At 38.9% G+C, this 17,889-nt stretch overlaps 1 protein-coding gene across 6 annotated transcripts in view; it reads left to right on the top strand.

Moving 5' to 3' along the window:
* The window catches only part of RALGAPB (Ral GTPase activating protein non-catalytic subunit beta), an 87,967-nt gene extending 70,515 nt beyond the window's left edge, over window positions 1–17,452 (top strand). For all 6 annotated transcript variants that reach the window (XM_057701527.1, XM_057701526.1, XM_057701528.1 and 3 more), the window contains 8 exons: window positions 2,001–2,159; window positions 3,741–3,906; window positions 6,359–6,481; window positions 7,751–7,887; window positions 9,631–9,739; window positions 10,472–10,550; window positions 12,717–12,865; window positions 13,356–17,452. In XM_057701527.1, coding sequence (XP_057557510.1) covers window positions 2,001–2,159; window positions 3,741–3,906; window positions 6,359–6,481; window positions 7,751–7,887; window positions 9,631–9,739; window positions 10,472–10,550; window positions 12,717–12,865; window positions 13,356–13,549 — 1,116 coding nt within the window. In that variant the 3' untranslated portion in view covers window positions 13,550–17,452. The remainder of the gene's footprint in view (window positions 1–2,000; window positions 2,160–3,740; window positions 3,907–6,358; window positions 6,482–7,750; window positions 7,888–9,630; window positions 9,740–10,471; window positions 10,551–12,716; window positions 12,866–13,355) is intronic.
* Window positions 17,453–17,889: the final 437 nt, after the last annotated feature.

Raw genomic sequence — 17,889 nt, 5'->3', positions numbered from 1 at the left:
TTGGAGGTTAATCCTTTGTCCGTTGTTTCATAGGCAATTATTTTTTCCCATTCTGAGGGTTGCCTTTTAGTCTTCTTTATGGTTTCTTTTGCTGTGCAAAAGCTTTTAAGTTTCATGAGGTCCCATTTGTTTATTCTCGATTTTATTTCCATGATTCTAGGAGGTGGGTCAAAAAGGATCTTGCTTTGATGGATGTCATAGAGTGTTCTGCCTATGTTTTCCTCGAGGAGTTTTATAGTGTCTGGCCTTACATGTAGGTCTTTAATCCATTTGGAGTTTATTTTTGTGTATGGTGTTAGGAAGTGTTCTAATTTCATTCTTTGACATGTTGCTGTCCAATGTTCCCAGCACCACTTATTGAAGAGGCTGTCTTTTTTCCATTGTATACTCGTGCCTCCTTTGTCAAAGATAAGGTGCCCATATGTGTTTGGGCTTACTTCTGAGTTCTCTATTCTATTCCATTGATCGTCCTTTCTATTTTTGTGCCAGTACCATACTGTCTTGATCACTATGGCCTTGTAGTATAGTTTGAAGTCAGGAAGGCTGATTCCACCAACTCCATTTTTCCTTCTCAAGATTGCTTTGGCTATTCGGGGTCTTTTGCGTTTCCATACAAATCGTAAGATTTCTTGTTCTAGCTCTGTGAAAAATGCCATTGGTAATTTGATCGGGATTGCATTGAATCTGTAAATTGCTTTGGGTAGTACAGTCATTTTCACGATGTTGATTCTTCCAATCCAGGAACGTGGTATGTCCCTCCATCTGTTTGTGTCCTCTTTGATTTCTTTCATCAATGTCTTAAAGTTTTCTGCATACAGGTCTTTTGCCTCCTTAGGCAGGTTTATTCCTAGGTATTTGATTCTTTTTGTTGCAATGGTGAATGGGAGAGTTTCCTTAATTTAATAGACTATTTTTTAAAGCAGTTTTAGGTTCCTAGAATAATTGAGTGTAAGAGTACAGAGAGTTACCATATAACCTCTCTTCCTCCACACACATAGTTTCTCATATTGTAACATCTTGCATTATTGTGACACATTTGTAACAATTGATGAACCAGTATGGGATGGATTATTAGCTTAAGTCTATAGTTTACATTGGAGTTCACTCTGTGTTATACAGTTTTGTGGGTTTTGACAAAAGTGTAATAACATGTGTCCATCATTATAACATTATACAGAATAGTTTCACTGCCCTAAAAATCCACCATAGTCTCCTTAGTCATCCCATCCCCTCTCCTTCCCCCAACCCCTGACAACCACTGATCTTTTACTGTCTCCACAGTTTTGCCTTTTCCAGAATGTCATATAGTTGGAATCATATAGTATGTAGCCTCTTCAGATTGGTTTCTTTCACTTAGTAATTTTGCACTTGTTTTTTCCATGTCTTTTCATGACTTGATAACTGATTTCTTTTTATCACTGAATAACATTCCATTGTGTAGATGTATGAATAGTCTGCTAATCCATTCACCTACAGAAGGACACCTTGGTTGCTTGCAAATTTTGGCAATTATGAATAAAGCTGCTGTAAACATTTATGTGCAGGTTTTTTTGTAGACATGTTTTTAATTCATATGGGAAAAAAGCAAGTTATGTAATTGCTGCATTGTATGGTAAGACTGTTTAGCTTTGCAAGAAACTGCCAAATTGCCTTCCAGCATGGCTGTACCTTTTTGCATTAATGCCAGCAATGAATAAGAATAAAATACATACAAATTTTTTTCTAGAAAGCTTGATATGTTATAGAGAAAATAGAATTTTAAATTATATACATAGTATGATCTCAACTGTTTTTAACAAAAAAAGGCAAATAAAAGAACTGGAAAGCAGTACACAAGAATGTTAAATAATTTCTGTAGTTTGGGATTATGGTTGTACTTATTCCTGCCACTTTATAATTTTTTTTTTTTACTTAATGTTTATTAAACCATGAGCAAGTGTTGCTTTTATAATTAGAATAGTGAAAAGATAATAATTTCTCCTTTCTTCCTTTGGTGGTAGGAACCTGCAAATAGTCGTCTACCTCCTCACCTTATTGCACTTGACTCCACGATACCTGGATTTTTTGATGACATTGGGTATCTGGATCTCTTGCCATGTCGTCCCTTTGACACAGTTTTTATTTTCTATATGAAGCCAGGTCAGAAAACAAACCAGGAGGTAAGAATTCTGGATTTTGGGGATAATTTTTTATGCTGTAAATTTTACAAATCCTTGAGGTGATTCTTAAACCAATTGAATTTCCTTAGCTTCCTAGGGACTGTGACTAGAAAACAATAAGATTTTCTGAGGCCTCCTTTAGATTGGCTGAGACCTGCCTTCCCTAGCCACAGGGAAGATTTAGATTAATTTCCAGCTGCCAGCCAGTGGCCTGCAAGTTGAATTTGACTTACTTATTGCATCTTGACTAAAATTTCAAATTGTTTATTTAAAAGTTTCGCTTCTGAAAAAGAATTTTAATTGGAAGAAAACAAGAACTGGCTGTCAAATCAGTTTCCTGGCACTTAGAAGAATATGAAGAGATGTGGGTGAACTAACTAGGTACACTTCTAAGGAGATGATGTGTTTAAGAGATGATGGCCTGGCAGCGGTGCCCAGTGGATTGAGATGTATTCGATATAATACCCCATATTTTGACTTTATTAGGCCTCCAGATGGTCTTGCCATAGATTAACATTGTATGAACTACATCAGTGATCTGTGGACTGGCTGCATCAAATGTTACTTGGGGGACCTTTTAAAAGCAGTAATTCCAGAATCTTGTCTCTGCTGATCTGATGTAGAAGTTCTGGAGTGAGCTAAGAGAATCTTATGTTTTAAGAAATTCCCCAGGTGATTTTGATACACTACCCCTCTCCCCATTTCATTTTTAATTTGTAGAGGATTTCTGGTTTTTCTTCCTCTAACATTGGGTTTTCAACAGCAGTACTGTTGCATTTTGGGTCAGATAATTCCATGTTACGGGAACTGTTGTATAAGAATAGGACACATAGCAGCATCTTTGGCCTCTACTCACTAGATCCCAGCAGTGTTCCACCAGTTGTGACATCAAAAATGTCTCCAGACATTGCCAAAAGTACCCTGGAGAGCAGAATCACCCCCATGAGAACCACTGTTTTAGAACAAGAGATTTTTCTTTCTGAGGCCCAGGAATTAAATTTGGTACTTGGTGAAGAGGAGAGACCTTTCTGGTCACTTTATTTTTTTCTAGAATGGTTGCATTCTCTTCTTTGGACTAAGAGAAGGATGTTTTCCCAGTCATTAATTATTGAATTTTTAATAGGTTTGTATTTATAGATTTGTCAAGATTTATAAGTAAACAATCACATACCTATGCAACGTTTTTCACTAATCAGACCGTGAAGGCAGGGATCTAGTGTTTTTTTGTTTACTTTTAGCAAACATGTCTAGTTCAATAATTATTTTGCTAGGGAGGGAGCTAAAGGATTTTCTTGTATTATCTCAGTCTTCACGACCATCATTATTATTTGCTTTATAGATGAAAAAACTGAAACATTGGGGTTAAGAAACTTGCCCAAGGCCCAGCCTGGATTTGAACCCAAATCTGTCTAACTTGGAAGCATGCATTTTTAACTGCAGTGGTATATATATAGTCCCCAGTTTATCCTAAGCTTGGCCTTGATTTGTCAGACACTTCAAAGTGAATCAATTTTTATGAAGATTATTTTGATATGCTCTTTTGTTTCCTTCGTTATAGCTGATGATTGGTATGTATTTCAGATTTTAAAGAATGTGGAGTCTTCCAGAAATGTTCAGCCACATTTCCTAGAATTTTTGCTCTCCCTTGGCTGGGCAGTAGATGTGGGCAGACACCCTGGCTGGACTGGGCATGTTTCCACCAGTTGGTCTATTAACAGTTGTGATGAAGGTGAAGGACCTGAACAAGGTAAAACTTATATGGTCATTTGTTTTTTTCTTGTTCTGTTACTCTTGACTTTTCCCCCTTTACTATGAGTTTGTAGTCTTATTAAAAACAAAAAAAAAAAACAGGCAGAGGTATAGAATGGAAAAGTCTCCTTCCTCTAATCCTCACAGGAGGTCACTTAATAATTGTTTATATAGTTTTCCAGACATTTTCTGTTAATATGGGGAATAATTATGTATATGTATATATAAATGAACTTATATGTTATATACATAATAATGACAATTAATATAAAATTAATGGCTTAATTATCACAAGGTTAAGAATTTCCTTTTTTTATAGTGTAATGAACAAATTCCATTTTCTGTAACAATATTATGATAAAGTCAATTATCTATAGCAAACAGTAGTTTCCTAACAAGTGTATTTTGCTTAATAAATATAGTTTTCTATTAACAGATGTGTTGTTTAGACTTTGTGGCTGTCATTTAAGGTTACATTCTTGGGGTATTATGTAAAAATCTCTGTAGTAAACAGCAGACTGTCTCTGAGAGATTCATGCCCATCTCTGCAGATCCCCCTGCGGAACTGTAATCAGGATAACGAGTACCAGAGCATGTATAAGTTCACACTCAAGGCCTTTGCCCCACCTGGCTAATGCTTTTTGTTCTGAGGGCTCTTGAAATCACTGGAAAGTTAATAAGACCTCTCTCAAGTGGGTGATGCCTGTGTCCAGTGCTTTGAATTAGCAGAGTTTTTCTGTCTCAAGATTATACTCTCTCAAGGTTTCCCATTAAATACCATTGTGACTTGTAGTTTTTTCTACTTTCATCCAAGGCTGAATCAAAGTATTTAAGGATATGCTTTAATTTTAATTGCCACATAACCTTTAATATATGCTTTCATATGTGCTTGAGTGTGTTTATAGACTGAATTCTAATAAGTAGAGTCTCATAAGTGGGATTTGCACATTTTTCAGTTTGATAAATGTGTAAATGTATCAGTTGGGTGCTTAAGGTTGCAAGTAATAGAAAACCTGACATAAATTGGCTTAGATTTTGAAGGTCATTTATTGCCTCATATAACTGAAAATTCCAGAGATTAGTGTACATTTTTTATTGCCATTTGATCAGCACGCCTGTTCTATTTCTCTGGTTATCCTTTAGCTGTTTTCCATGTATTGGCTTTGTCCCAGCCTGGCTTTCCTCATAGTGCAAAAAAGGCAGTTCCAGGCTTTACATTCACATACCACGCTAGTTTGGAGAGGAGAGATTAGCTGGGTCTCAGAACCTCCCTTCTCCCCACATCATGAGCTAAGCAGTGATTGGGGAGCCCTCCCGCCCCCCCCCCCCCCCCCCCCGTCCTGTTGCTGTGCCAGGAGAGATGGAATGACCCTGACAGATATAAACAGGGTAGAGGAAGGAGGGTGGAGTAGGTGTTGGGGCAGTAACCGCAGTGTCTACTACAGGTAGACACAGGTGCCTGACCAACATCTAAACCAGGGGTCAGCAACTACAACCCATGCCTATTTTTGTAAATAAAATTTATTGTATCGCCATCATGCTTGTTTAAGTATTACCTGACTGCTTTTATGCTGCAACAGCAGACTTAAGTAGTCGTGGTAGAGACCATATGGCATGCAAAGCCTTATTTACTATCTGATCCTTTGCAGAAAAAGTTTGCTAACCTCTGGTCTAAATTTCCTGTTTGCCACATCCTCACCAAATTAGGTGTCTTCTGATCTATTAGGTGAGAAATTTCTACTTTTGATTATGCTTGAGTTTCAGCATTTTCTCATATTTTTATTTCTTACCTGAGAATTACTTGTTCATTTCCTCTTCCCAATTTTTTGTCAGGTTGTCGATCTTTTATGTATTACTGGTAGGGCATTGTGTTCATTGTAATTGAAAACTGTATTAGCCCTCAGGAGTGTTACTTTTGTTAATTCAGTCTTGCTGGCTTAGAGCAGATACTATTACTAAATTGCCTATACATTTTCATATTATATCACTGATCATTGGGGAAAGTAGAACAGAAGCAAAGCTGAGGAGCAGTAGAGAGAGACCAGGGAGAGAAATGCCTTGAAAGCAAGAGTACACCCATGCAGACATCTGGCCCACCTCCCTTCAGAGGGACTGTGGTGGTCTTCTCCCTTTTGATTACTGTTACCTCTTGCAAAAAGACTATTCCCTAAATCTGCCTTATACAAATGAGCTAAAGGTCCTACTAATCAGAAGTGGTCTGATTTAGAGTCATTTCAGAAAGTATGAAATTAAGATTTTATGATTTAAAGTTAGTGTAAAGACATTTAGTGAACATGTATCGCTTATTCTTCTTGCACAGTGATTGGTTTATGTTGGAAGTGTACTTTCTATTTATTATCACTTTATTAACCAGTTAAAATTTCATGAAGCGGGATGATATTGGTTTTCCCCACTTTGTAGAGCAGTAATGTAGTGTTTCTCATTCCTAGATGAAGTGATTTCCTCTGAAGATGTTGGGGCTAGCATTTTCAACGGACAGAAGAAGGTGCTGTATTATGCCGATGCCCTTACGGAAATAGCTTTTGTGGTTCCTTCTCCTGTGGAGTCCTTAAGTAAGGGCATTTTCTGTATGGTGCTGTTTTTTTTGTATGGAACTATTTTTGTATTCACTGGCTTGTGCAGTATTATTGCATTGGGGGAGGTTCTGAAGTCATCTAAGACATCCTTCAGCTTCGGAGACATGGCAACTTTTAGATTATGCAGAGGTGTGGGACGTTATCCCCTCCTAACTAAAGGAAAGTAGTTAAAAACAAGAGGACTGACCCTCTAATAATAATTTTTAAATAAAGGAGGTCCACTTATGACCCACTTTTAAACTTTCTTTAATCTGATTAATTTACCTAATACGTAGAAGCCCTATTTTCCAGTTTCTTTCTTTCTTTCTCTGATGATGAGTAAGCCCTCACCTGCTTCCCTGTTTCCACGTGAGAGCCTTTATATGTCACCTGAGAGTTGGAAGGCTCTCATGATGACATCTGGCTGATCTTCTAACACTGAGGAGGAGAAACTTCAGCCTAGAAAAGGTGGCGATTAACCCTGTTCTTCACAAAGATCAGGAGTGATCGTTACTCCCCAGTCTGAATTCTTAGTCTTATTTTGCCTAGAACCTTTGCTTCTTACAAGTTCAGCTTATTTCTTTGTGCCTGACCAGGCAGTATGTGGAAAACTTCACCTTCATTGAGACTGTCCACAGGATGGCATGCTGCACATCACACTTTCCTGATCTCATCTCTAGGCTGATGACTTTGTGTGTACCCTGCCTTGGCAGCCTCCTAACCTTTGTACTTGGACTCTTGATTTTGCACTTGATGCTCCTCTCTGTCTCTTACTCTGGGGCCAGTTGTGTCCCTGGCAGGAGAGGCCTTCCATGGTCTAGGTCAGTGTCTTAGCAGCTGTTTGCCTTCATGTCAAGGCTGGTGATCTACCACCTTAATTCCAGAAGCCAGGCCCCTTCCATCCTCTGTGGACCGAGTACCTGCCTGGTATCTCTGGCGCAGCCTGTTTGCACCAACTTGGTAGAGCCAGAGCCAGTAAATTATGACACACAGGCCACATTCAGAACACTAAGAGTGGTTTTTACATTTTTAAAGAGTTGTAAATAAGATACTAAGAAGAATGTGCAGTAGAGACCTATATAGCCAGCAAAACCTGAAATATTTATTACCTGATCCTCTACAGAAAAAATTTGCCAACCCTTACTCCAGAAGCAATGCTTTGCTTAAGTGACTTAGATTGGACTATTAGCATAACTAGTTTAATAAACATGTTTGCGCTAAAGAAGTAGCAGGTATTTAATTTTTTATTTTCTTTTAACCCTATAGCTGATTCATTGGAAAGTAACATCTCAGACCAAGATAGTGATTCAAATATGGATCTTATGCCAGGAATTCTGAAACAGCCATCCCTGACACTTGAGCTTTTCCCTAATCACACAGACAATCTCAATTCCTCACAGAGGGTAAGTCACTTTGTTGATAAATCTCCAAAAGTTTGTAGTGAAATAGAGGTAATTATAGAATCACACCTGAAAAGCTTTTAACTTTAACCCAGAGAGTAATTATAGCAGTACTAATTCATTAGTATTTTAATTTTTTAAAATCAAATTCTCATGATTTTCTTTTTTTTAGCTTGCAACAAATAATTCATTCTAATTCAGCCTTTGTTGTTTTCCTTGATTAAGCCATTTCAGTTCCATGCTTGGCTCTCTCACCCATTCCTTCTCAAGCCTAGGTTTTTGTTTGGTCCCTGAAGTATTCACTAAAGGTACAACAGTAACTATACATTTCACGGCATTAATCATGCAAAATTCAACTTAAGTCTGACAGCATACAGATAATAGCATTTTGAAGAATAGCCCAGTGTTTGAATAAATGCACTGAGTGAGGCAACACAGCAGCTACTACCAGAAGACAGCATTTGGCTTTTATACTATTTTCTTACCTTACGAGTAGATGTTATGTCTTATATGTGTTCTCCTCTCCTTACCTCTTAATCCTTACTGGAAAGTGACCCAGTAAGTGGTAGCAAGAGTACAGGATCAGTTTACAGGTGTAAGAAAATTGATGTAGAACAAACAATAAAAAAGACAAAAGAAGTGTAGTGTGAACTTTTCTGAAGCCCTTCTTCCATTGTAAAGGATTTTAATTTGGCTCCTCTTTCTACGCTTAAAATTATTTTTAACATAAGTATTTGCTTAAAAGAATATGGGAGAGGTTCACCTTTAAAATTGATTTAGGAAAATAAAGTTAGCTTGTGTAAAACTCTGAAGTAGACTGATTTTGACAATCATGAGTTGCTAACGTTTAAAAAGGTTTCACAGAATACAGTTTGGAGAAGAACAAGTCAGGTAATGCAGAATTTTAGTCGAACCTGATAGTCAGGGATTGGCTGCCCTTGTACTCATTTTCTGAATGCCAGTGTGGTTATGATTAGAAGAGAACTTGCTCAACCTGAAACAGAACTCTACTAGAAACCTGCAGCTGACATTATATTTACACAGTATTCCAGAAGCTTTCCCCTTAAGTGGAGGCAAGGATGTTTGCTCTCACCACTTTTATTCAGCATGATAGTGGAGGTTTTATGCAAGGAAATAAGAAATAAAATGCATAAAGGTTGGTTATTTCTTAAAATCCAAAGAATGACAACTTTTAGAACACCATGTTTTCATTTACCACGTGCTTTGCAGACTACTCACAAACTTAAGAAAAATCATATCATTATCTCAGTAGATACAGGAAAAGCAGTTGACAAGAATTCAAGACTGAAAGGATCCCCAGGCAAAGCAGTGATGTTGCTATGGTGGAACAAGTGTACTGCTTTCTGACCATAGAGATAGATCCAGATCCTTTTTTCTCTTTTTTTTGGAGACCCAGATCCTTTTAAGCGCTCATTAAGACATCACATGTAAAATTTATTTTATTTTTATTAATGTGAATTATAATTGTTCGGTATTCCTTATCTTTTTTCATTTGTAGATTTTAGACCTTCATTTCCTTGTTCTAGTTTGAGACTTAATAAACAGAGGAGCCAAAGGAGGGCTTTTTTGCAAATGTATTTTATACTTTTTTCCAGAAGTGACTTCCCATGACCTGATCCTTATGTCACTAGGTAGCTTGATAAATGTGTGGTTGTAGTTTTATTAAGCCAGTTTTTGTTTTGTTTTGTTTTTTCTTCCTCGTCTGCTTTTCTCTGCCTCATATAGCTCAGTCCCAGTTCCAGAATGAAGAAGCTGCCTCAGGGTCGCCCTGTGCCTCCCCTTGGACCTGAGACAAGAGTTTCTGTAGTGTGGGTGGAACGCTATGATGATATAGGTACTATGTTAGGACTTTGTCCATAAAAAATTATAATAGGATGACAATGAGTTGTTAAATGTCTAAAGGGAGTGTCAGCATAGACCTTATGTAGTGGCCAAGAGCTCAGCAAGCCTGGATTTCATTAAGCCTTAGGTCACTCATCTGTTAAATGAGTGACCTGGCGCCTATTTCATAGTTGTGAAGATTTGATGAGACTCGTGGATAAAAAGCCTTTGGGTCTTCTTGGTATGACAGTTACCGGTTTGTGGCCACGTGGTCCCACTGCATGTAGCTCCCAGTCACCCCAGAACCTCTGGAAAGACAAAGAGGGAGCACTTCCCTCACCCTGTTTCCACAGACCCTGCTGTCTTGTTTTAGTGTAAATGTTGATTTGTCCTTAGGGGTTCTGCTGTGGCTATGTTTCTCATGACTTTTATGTAAGCTGCATAAGAACATCAGAAATGTGTGTTTATCCTAGGATCTCATCCAGCTCAGAGTTTATAGGAAAGTGTGATAGTTGCTTTCCAACACTTGTAAAGCTATTTCCAAGCCCTCCAAGACTATAGATTATGTTCTCTAAAGGCTCTTTGTCTTGAGGGAGAATTTTTTGTGTGTGTGTGACGAATAGTTAGCATTATATATTTTAGAATAGCATGGTCCATATATTTGTTGCCCGCTGTGTGAAGAGATTAGGAAGTTAGGTTTCCTAGGACGGAGATATTAATTGTAATGCTAATTATTTTCTTCCAGAAAACTTTCCCCTCTCAGACCTGATGACAGAAATCAGTACTGGTGTGGAAACTACTGCAAATAGTAGCACTTCTCTGAGGTACACTGTGACTTGCTTGAAGTTTATCAGCATTGTCTTTAAGCATAGAGAAACCTATTTTTTATAATCTGTTGATAGCAGTTTAATTGAATAAAGACTTTAATGAAACAAAAGGGATGAAGGCAGTAAGAAGTGAACGTAATTAGGGAAAAAGAATCAAAGAAAAGTTTGTAGGTAAATGCACAAGGTGATCAAATTAGCAAGGATTTTTAAGTGGCATAATTAATTGCTGTTTTACATTTATCTGAGGCTAAAAGAAAGGTGGAGAAGAAGTATTAATGAAGGCTGATAATAGAATAGCAATATTAGATAGAAATAATGGAGTTAAATTGGTCAAAACATTCTGGATAGATAACAGTTAAAATATCCTCATCATATGAGCTATTTAATGGAAAGATATTCCTAAGTAAAACATAATACTAACTTTATTATAATATTAAGATTTTTATTTTAGCTTCTCATGCACAAAAGGGATAAAAACAGAGTAGTATGGTTCTAAGGACAATGAAAATGCACCTGCGCAGGCTTCATCACGTCAGAGCTTTTTGCTTGCTTCTCTTTGTTTAAACAAATAATTTATATCAAGCTAAACCTTTACCTTTGAGCAAGTTCTTTCTATTTCCATGATCTGGTTTGGATTGCATGTAAGGTGAATTTAGTCTAACACTGTTAGAGTATTGTTCTAGAAATGAAGTCAGTAAAGATGGTTTAACATTATCATATTAAATTTCTAGAATAGGGCAAATCATTCTTAAAACTTCCTTTTTTTTTTCTTGGCTTCACTGCACTGCATGTGGGGTCTTATTGACAGTTCCCCAACTTAGGGATCAGCACCTGTGCTCCCTGCAGTGAAAGCACCAGGAGAGTCCCCATGTTTTTTACGCTAAAGTATTTTAAAGCAAATTACAGATTTTCTAACGTTCTAAATACACACCTCTGAAAATCAAGAACACTTTCCAAATAGATAAAAATAACATTATCAAAGTAATAAAGTTAGTAACAATTTCTTAATTTCATCTAGTAGCCAGTTCATATTCACGTTTCTCTATTTTCCCTAAAATAGTCTGCAGAGCTGGTTTGTTTAAACCAGCATCCATTTCAGGCTTGTATCTGGTATTAATTCCTTCAGTCGCTCTTTAATACAGAAAGCCCTGTATTAAAGACACAGGACACTGACTTGCGAAAGAGACCAGGATAGATTTCATGAGGTGTACTTTTCTAGAACTAGTTTGGAAAAGAACTTTTAAGTGTCTTTTACTGTTTTTTTTGTTGTTTTAATTTTTTTAGGTTAAAAGTTCTAATATGATTGGGCTGTAAAATTTGTGTTTTACTAGTTGTTTAGCAAAGTTTAGAGTTTGTCTTGGGGACAGAATTAGTATAGGATTGATTTTTATTAAACGTCTTGAAAAATTGACTCACTGTTCCTTTGGCCAAAATCACTTTAGAAAGAAAGCTCATTGTGTTGCAAAAGAAAACAAACCAAAACCCTGACATATAGCATCGAGTAGTAACATGGGAACCTCCAGATGTATTGACATATCCCCGACATGTGATGGTGTGTAATTCAGTCTTCTAAGGGTACGGTTGCTGACCTTGGCGCCTGTTACCTGTTCAGAGTCTTTGAGGGCTTTGGCTGTGCTAAGATTCAGCCATTTATCACCTCTGATGAGGAGGACGTTTGCCAAGGTCCCAGACCAAGGTCCTCCCGACCTCTTTCCCCCACCTCTGAAAAAATCGTATCAGGGATTCCCATAGTCGGCCTAAGCTGTATTCCCACTTCTGCTCTGAGGTGCCAGCATTGACTGTGGTGGAATTCCCTGCCCTTTGGGCAGCCCTACTCTTGTTCCCTACAAGAAGGAGAAACTAAGTAAAAGTCCCACAGCTGGTTGCTGTTGCTGATTTCCCACCATACATTTTTCTGGCCTTTCCTTACATGCTGTGTCCCCAGTGGTTTTCTAAGCACAATTTTTAACCCCTTTTTTGGTCAGCTTCTAAAGGCAGACCCCAGTAGGGTCAGGTGTTGGGGGGAGCGGGCTCCCAGAAAGAAGGTTCTGAGCAGACTGATCACTTGGCTTTTCTTAAACACTGATGTTCTTATAGTACACATGGGGGACTTTAGCTCTTGAATATCTGGGGTAAGAAGAGTTTTTTTTTTCTTTTCTTAAGATCTACTGCTCTTGAAAAAGAAGTTCCTGTCCTCTTCATCCACCCTTTAAACACTGGATTATTCCGGATTAAAATTCAAGGAGCCACTGGAAAATTTAACATGGTCGTCCCTCTTGTGGATGGGATGATTGTCAGCAGGCGAGCACTCGGTAAGCTTCGTATGTGGCTGAAGGATTGTTTCCTTTTTTTTTTTTTTTTTTTTAAATTTAACATTTTCAGGAACCAAAAAGAAGTATAAATAAGGAAATGGTGATAATATTTAACAGGTCCCATATGTAGAAGATCCTGTGGCTCTTGTTAAAAGGAAGCATGTTTTGTTCTGTTTTGAAGTGCGCATCATCTACTAAGTACAAGTAAAACCATAATTCACAAACTGCCAGCAGTGGAAAACAGATACAGGTGTTTATATTCCAGGGCAGGAAATAGAGTGTCAGGCTAGATGTTGATTTTGTTTTTCCTTGTCATTGTGTGTTTCTTCTGACATTTTTATCTTAGAGCTCTACTTGTCTCTCCAGGGATGAGGAGTTTTGCGAATGGAATGAAATAGTATGAGTTTGCAGAAAACAGTTCACTTGAATACTGATAGTTCACCTAGCTGACTGGTTATTCACATTGATTTTAAAACCTTCTGTTTTCAAGGTTTTCTGGTGAGGCAGACTGTAATTAATATTTGTAGAAGAAAGAGACTGGAGAGTGACTCCTACAGCCCCCCTCATGTGCGCCGGAAACAGAAGATCAGCGACATTGTCAACAAGTACCGGAGCAAGCAGTTGGAGCCAGAGTTTTATACTGCACTTTTTCAGGAGGCTGGACTCAAGAACTGCAGTTCTTAGACCCCTGCCTGTGTAGGACTGTGGAACTCTAGTTTGGGGCTATGATATCAAAGCAAAACAGTTTGATAGGTGATCACTGTAAAAAATAAAACGAATCACTCCCCAAGAGCTTACTGTTTAATCACCAGAATAGAAGAGACACATTATAAACCCATTTGAGAGAAGATTTTTCAGCTTTCTAGTGAAATGGGCTCCCAGACACAATCATATTCCTGCTGGTAATGATGATACACATTTTAGCCATAAACTTTCTTTTAAAAGTGACAATTTTAGTTAAATATAAGCCTTTTGAGGAGAAAGGCTTTTATGCATCTCAGTTAAACATGTGCATTGGTAGTTTCAAATTTGCAAATTAGAAGTTGAAGATAGTTTTATACCTCACTTTTTAGGAGGTCGTGTACAAAATTAAAATCTGTCTCAGAATCTTCCAGGACATTCAAAGACTCGTGTTGATAGCATGGAAGAGAAGGAAGGAAATCTCAACTTTCTGCTCACTCGTAGGTCCATTTGTCATCTGGCTGTCACCCAGCTGTCAAACTGACAGAAAAGAACATAAGTGTTTTTTGCTCAGATAAGAAGTCTGACATTAAAATATTTCATAGTTTTTCTCCACATTTCAAAAAGTTACTCTCATCACTGCAAAGGTCTGTCTGAAGGCCTCAGTTTCTGGGCAGCCCAGGAACGGATCTAAAATGGAGGCATGGCCTGGTCCTTAAGTGGGGATGCAAATGGAGTTCGTGGAGTTACAAGTTAGAAGACAGCAGTGATGCTTCCACTGTCTCCATTGTTGTCTAGCTCAGTGACATAATGACAGGTTAACCATTTATATAATTCCTTGGTAGTTTCTTGGTTAAATGTTAAGAAGTACAAATTCACAGCAAAGGTTAAACATTATTTGGTTTCATCTACTCTCTTATTTCAGGACCAAGCAGGAAACTACAGTAGTTTATGAAGGATTCTAATTTGGGGTTCAGGAAATAGCCTCTCAACGCTACTAATTCAGGTCTCTCCCAGAGAGCTACTGGATTTCATCATAATCGACAAACATTAGTGGCCACCTCCTTGGGTGGCTGCTTTTAGAAATGGCTGATGTCATGTTTTCTGGACTTTGCCAGTTGAAGGCACAACAAATCCCTGCCCGGGTTTTTGAAATACTTCTGTTACCTCGCTGCTACTTTTCTGCCAGGGATAAATGTTTTGAGGTGGCCAGACCCAGAACATCCTTACAAGGATTCCTGTTACAGTGCTAGAGTATACACTGCTCATTTCTCCTATTCTTATGTGCTTTCTTCTTTATTAAGATTATTTTATGTTAAGAAAATAAGTGGCATTTAAAAGTCCAAAGAGGAGTGATCACAGTTGTGTAAGGGGTGATTTCCCACTTGAACTCCGATGTCAGTAGATTCTGTGGGTCAGGGCTACAGTGGTCTGTTGGTTTGATGTTTTGGTAGTTTAAATTAGGGGGTGGGGGATAGTATAGGACCTAATTCCCTGTGCAGATATTGCTGTCCCGGAAGTATGTATTGATATCTATGAGGAAGAAATGTGGGCATAGCAGCTCTTGGTTTTAAGTTTGCCGTACCTTTTCCTTCATGTTTGTTTTAAGCTCAGGTAAAGGTGACCTCCTCCTTCGATGACTGCAGTTTCCATTCAGGGTATAATATTATTCAATAATTGATTTTCTTTTTCATCTGGGCAATAAATTGATGTTTCCAGATGGTAGCATGGGGGAGGGGGATGTATGAGTAGCAGGTTCTACCCTAAAAATGTTTTAGTAGCTCAGCAGGTATAAAGTGAGGTTTAACAACTTTCATGGAAATTCCAGATTGACATTTCGTGGGAGTAATGGGCCCTTGTTCTAATGGATGTGGACAAAGAAGGCTATAAATTAATGTGCAACTTGTAACATTCCAGAGGTTAAAAATAACTGATGTAGGTATACCTCCTCAGTGTGACTCTTCAGTTAATGCTCTTACCTTTGGCATAGTTCTGCTGTCAGCAAAATGTACAGCGGGGTGTTAGGGACGGGCTTCCTGAAGCTTCAGTTTGCTCTAATCTGACAACTCCTTGTAATTCTTACGGCTTTGATAAGTCAGTAAACAACTGTGTTGGATGCATTTATGATCTGGAAGACTTTGTGGTCTCCCAGGGAAGGAGGGATGGATTCAGGACTGTGCTGCTCCCCGAGGCATGAGACCCCAGTGTGTGGAGCGCAGACAGGATATGGGAGGTGCTTACCTCGTCAGGCGCTGGCTCCTTCTGCTCAAAATCACATCTGCCTAAGAAGGGAGTGTGGTGAGGACCCTTGGAGCTTTCCCTAGTGTGGGTTTGAATTCATGGTCACTAAGTTCTCTCAACTGCCTTTGTGAAAATCACTTTGAGTAGAATAATGCCAGAGGAGCATGTTTAGTCCCTAATGATAATCTTTAGTAGTCCACTTGATAAATTTGCTAACTTAGGTTCAGAACCTTTGAGGGAAAGCCAGGACCACTTTGATCTTTGGCTTAAACAGTTTAGTTGCTGCATGTGACAGGTGCACCAGGGTATGAATGAGTGTGGCATTTGGTGACAAGGAAAGCATTACCCAGGGGACAGACGCAGGTAGCCCCTCCAAGTCCCTTCTCACATTTGCAATTGGGGCTCTCTCCCCTTCTCTGATTGGGAGCACTGAGGACAGTGAGGGGGCTTTTGCCTTTTCCTGTTCAGCCAGCTCTCTTTTGTCCAGTGCTTCCTCCTAAGACTCCCCTCCTGTCCACTGGCTCTTCGACAGGCATAGTTTCGTGGTGGGTTGAGCCCCTCCCGTCCTGGCAGTATATACACGACACACATGCATGCTGTCCTCCATTTCTAGGTCTTCAGGTTCCCTGAGGCCGCCCATTCTCCTCTGGACTCATTTATAAAAACAGAATACCTACATCTTTGGCCAGTAATGTCAGTTCTCTAGAGGTTGTGTGTGTGAGGCCTTCGTGAGTGGTTACTTACCATAGACACTGAGGAAACATTTGTCAGATTCTGCAGAGTGATTTTTAGAGAAGCGGAGTCTTCAAGAGTATTTATTTATATTGGAGGATGGAACTTTACCCAAAGAAAGTGGGAGTCAGCCTTGCTCAAAGACACGTTTCGTGGTAGATGGTAAAAAATGTATTGGAGGTAATTTGACACTCCTGCTAGTAGTTCTCCATTCAGCATTTTAAAACCCGTTCAGGTTATATCTTCCTAAAAAGAACTGATTTATATGTTTACATGAAACGGTAAGTTGCATTAGATGGTCTGTTCTAGGGGTTTCCGTGACAGCCTCTTTTCCCGAGATAGAGAGATTGGAGGTAATCCACCTGTTCAATGTGGAATCAAGCTGTGGGTTCTCAGTAGCTAAAGAAGCCATGTACTGTATAGTGTTTTTCTCAGAGTATCAACTCATGTTTTTCAGATGCTTTTCTTTTTTAATGGTGAGGGAAAGGTATAATTTGGGATTCCACAGTGCCTTGCATACAGTAGGCGCCCAATAAATATTTGTTGAAGCAAACCAAGTTTCCCAAGTCCTTGTCTCTTGCAGTGACCAAGAACACCTTTCTCCTCTGAAGGGCTTGGCAGTTGTGGCTAAAAAATAAGCAGTATCATTATTTGCTTGAAATCATATACACAATTTGTATGAATTTTGGTATGTTGCCAAGACATGATCTTTTTCTTATTGTATTTTCTGTAAATATTTCTGGCACTGAACTGTAAAGTAAAGGCGACATGTAAATATGAAGGTGTCCCGTGTACCCTCGCCTCCTGTGTTTCCTCTTCGTCGGTTAGGGAAGAAGGCCCAGAGGCTTGTTTGTATTTATGCAGACCCTTTGTCCAGAAGAAACCCATGGAATATTGAATGTAATACATTTAGTCAATTAAATTTTAAGGAGATTCTTATCTAAAAATGTCATGTGTGCTTTTGGTTTGACTCTGGCATGGGTGTTCTTCATAATTTAAATAGTGGGTTTTCACCCTGGTTTGGTAGAGTATCATGAAATACTCAAAATTGGGTAAATTTTAAAAGTGTTTGGCCTTCTATGCTGAAAGGAGCTTGTGTAACTAAAGCACTGCCAACCTTACAGAGGCTAGCACTTGCCAAGGGGCTGGCGGGCTCTCTGTGTCTTGGGAACACAGAAATGCCAGCTGTGCTCCCTGCCTGCAGAACATCTGAGCTCTGCCAGGGCTGGCCAGTCAGGAAAGCAGAGATGCAGGGGAGGTCTTCCCCCTGCCCACTGGCCCTTTGAGTAGGGTTGGCTGCGGAAGGTTCCGTGGGGCCAAATTAACACCTAATGCCAAGGTCACACATGGCGGGGTGGTTGTACCACTTG

This window comes from Hippopotamus amphibius, chromosome 12 (genome assembly GCF_030028045.1).
Source record: "Hippopotamus amphibius kiboko isolate mHipAmp2 chromosome 12, mHipAmp2.hap2, whole genome shotgun sequence".
Taxonomy (NCBI): domain Eukaryota; kingdom Metazoa; phylum Chordata; class Mammalia; order Artiodactyla; family Hippopotamidae; genus Hippopotamus; species Hippopotamus amphibius.
The sequence above is the reverse complement of the archived record's forward strand: the minus strand, read 5'-3'. Positions and strand labels throughout refer to the sequence as shown.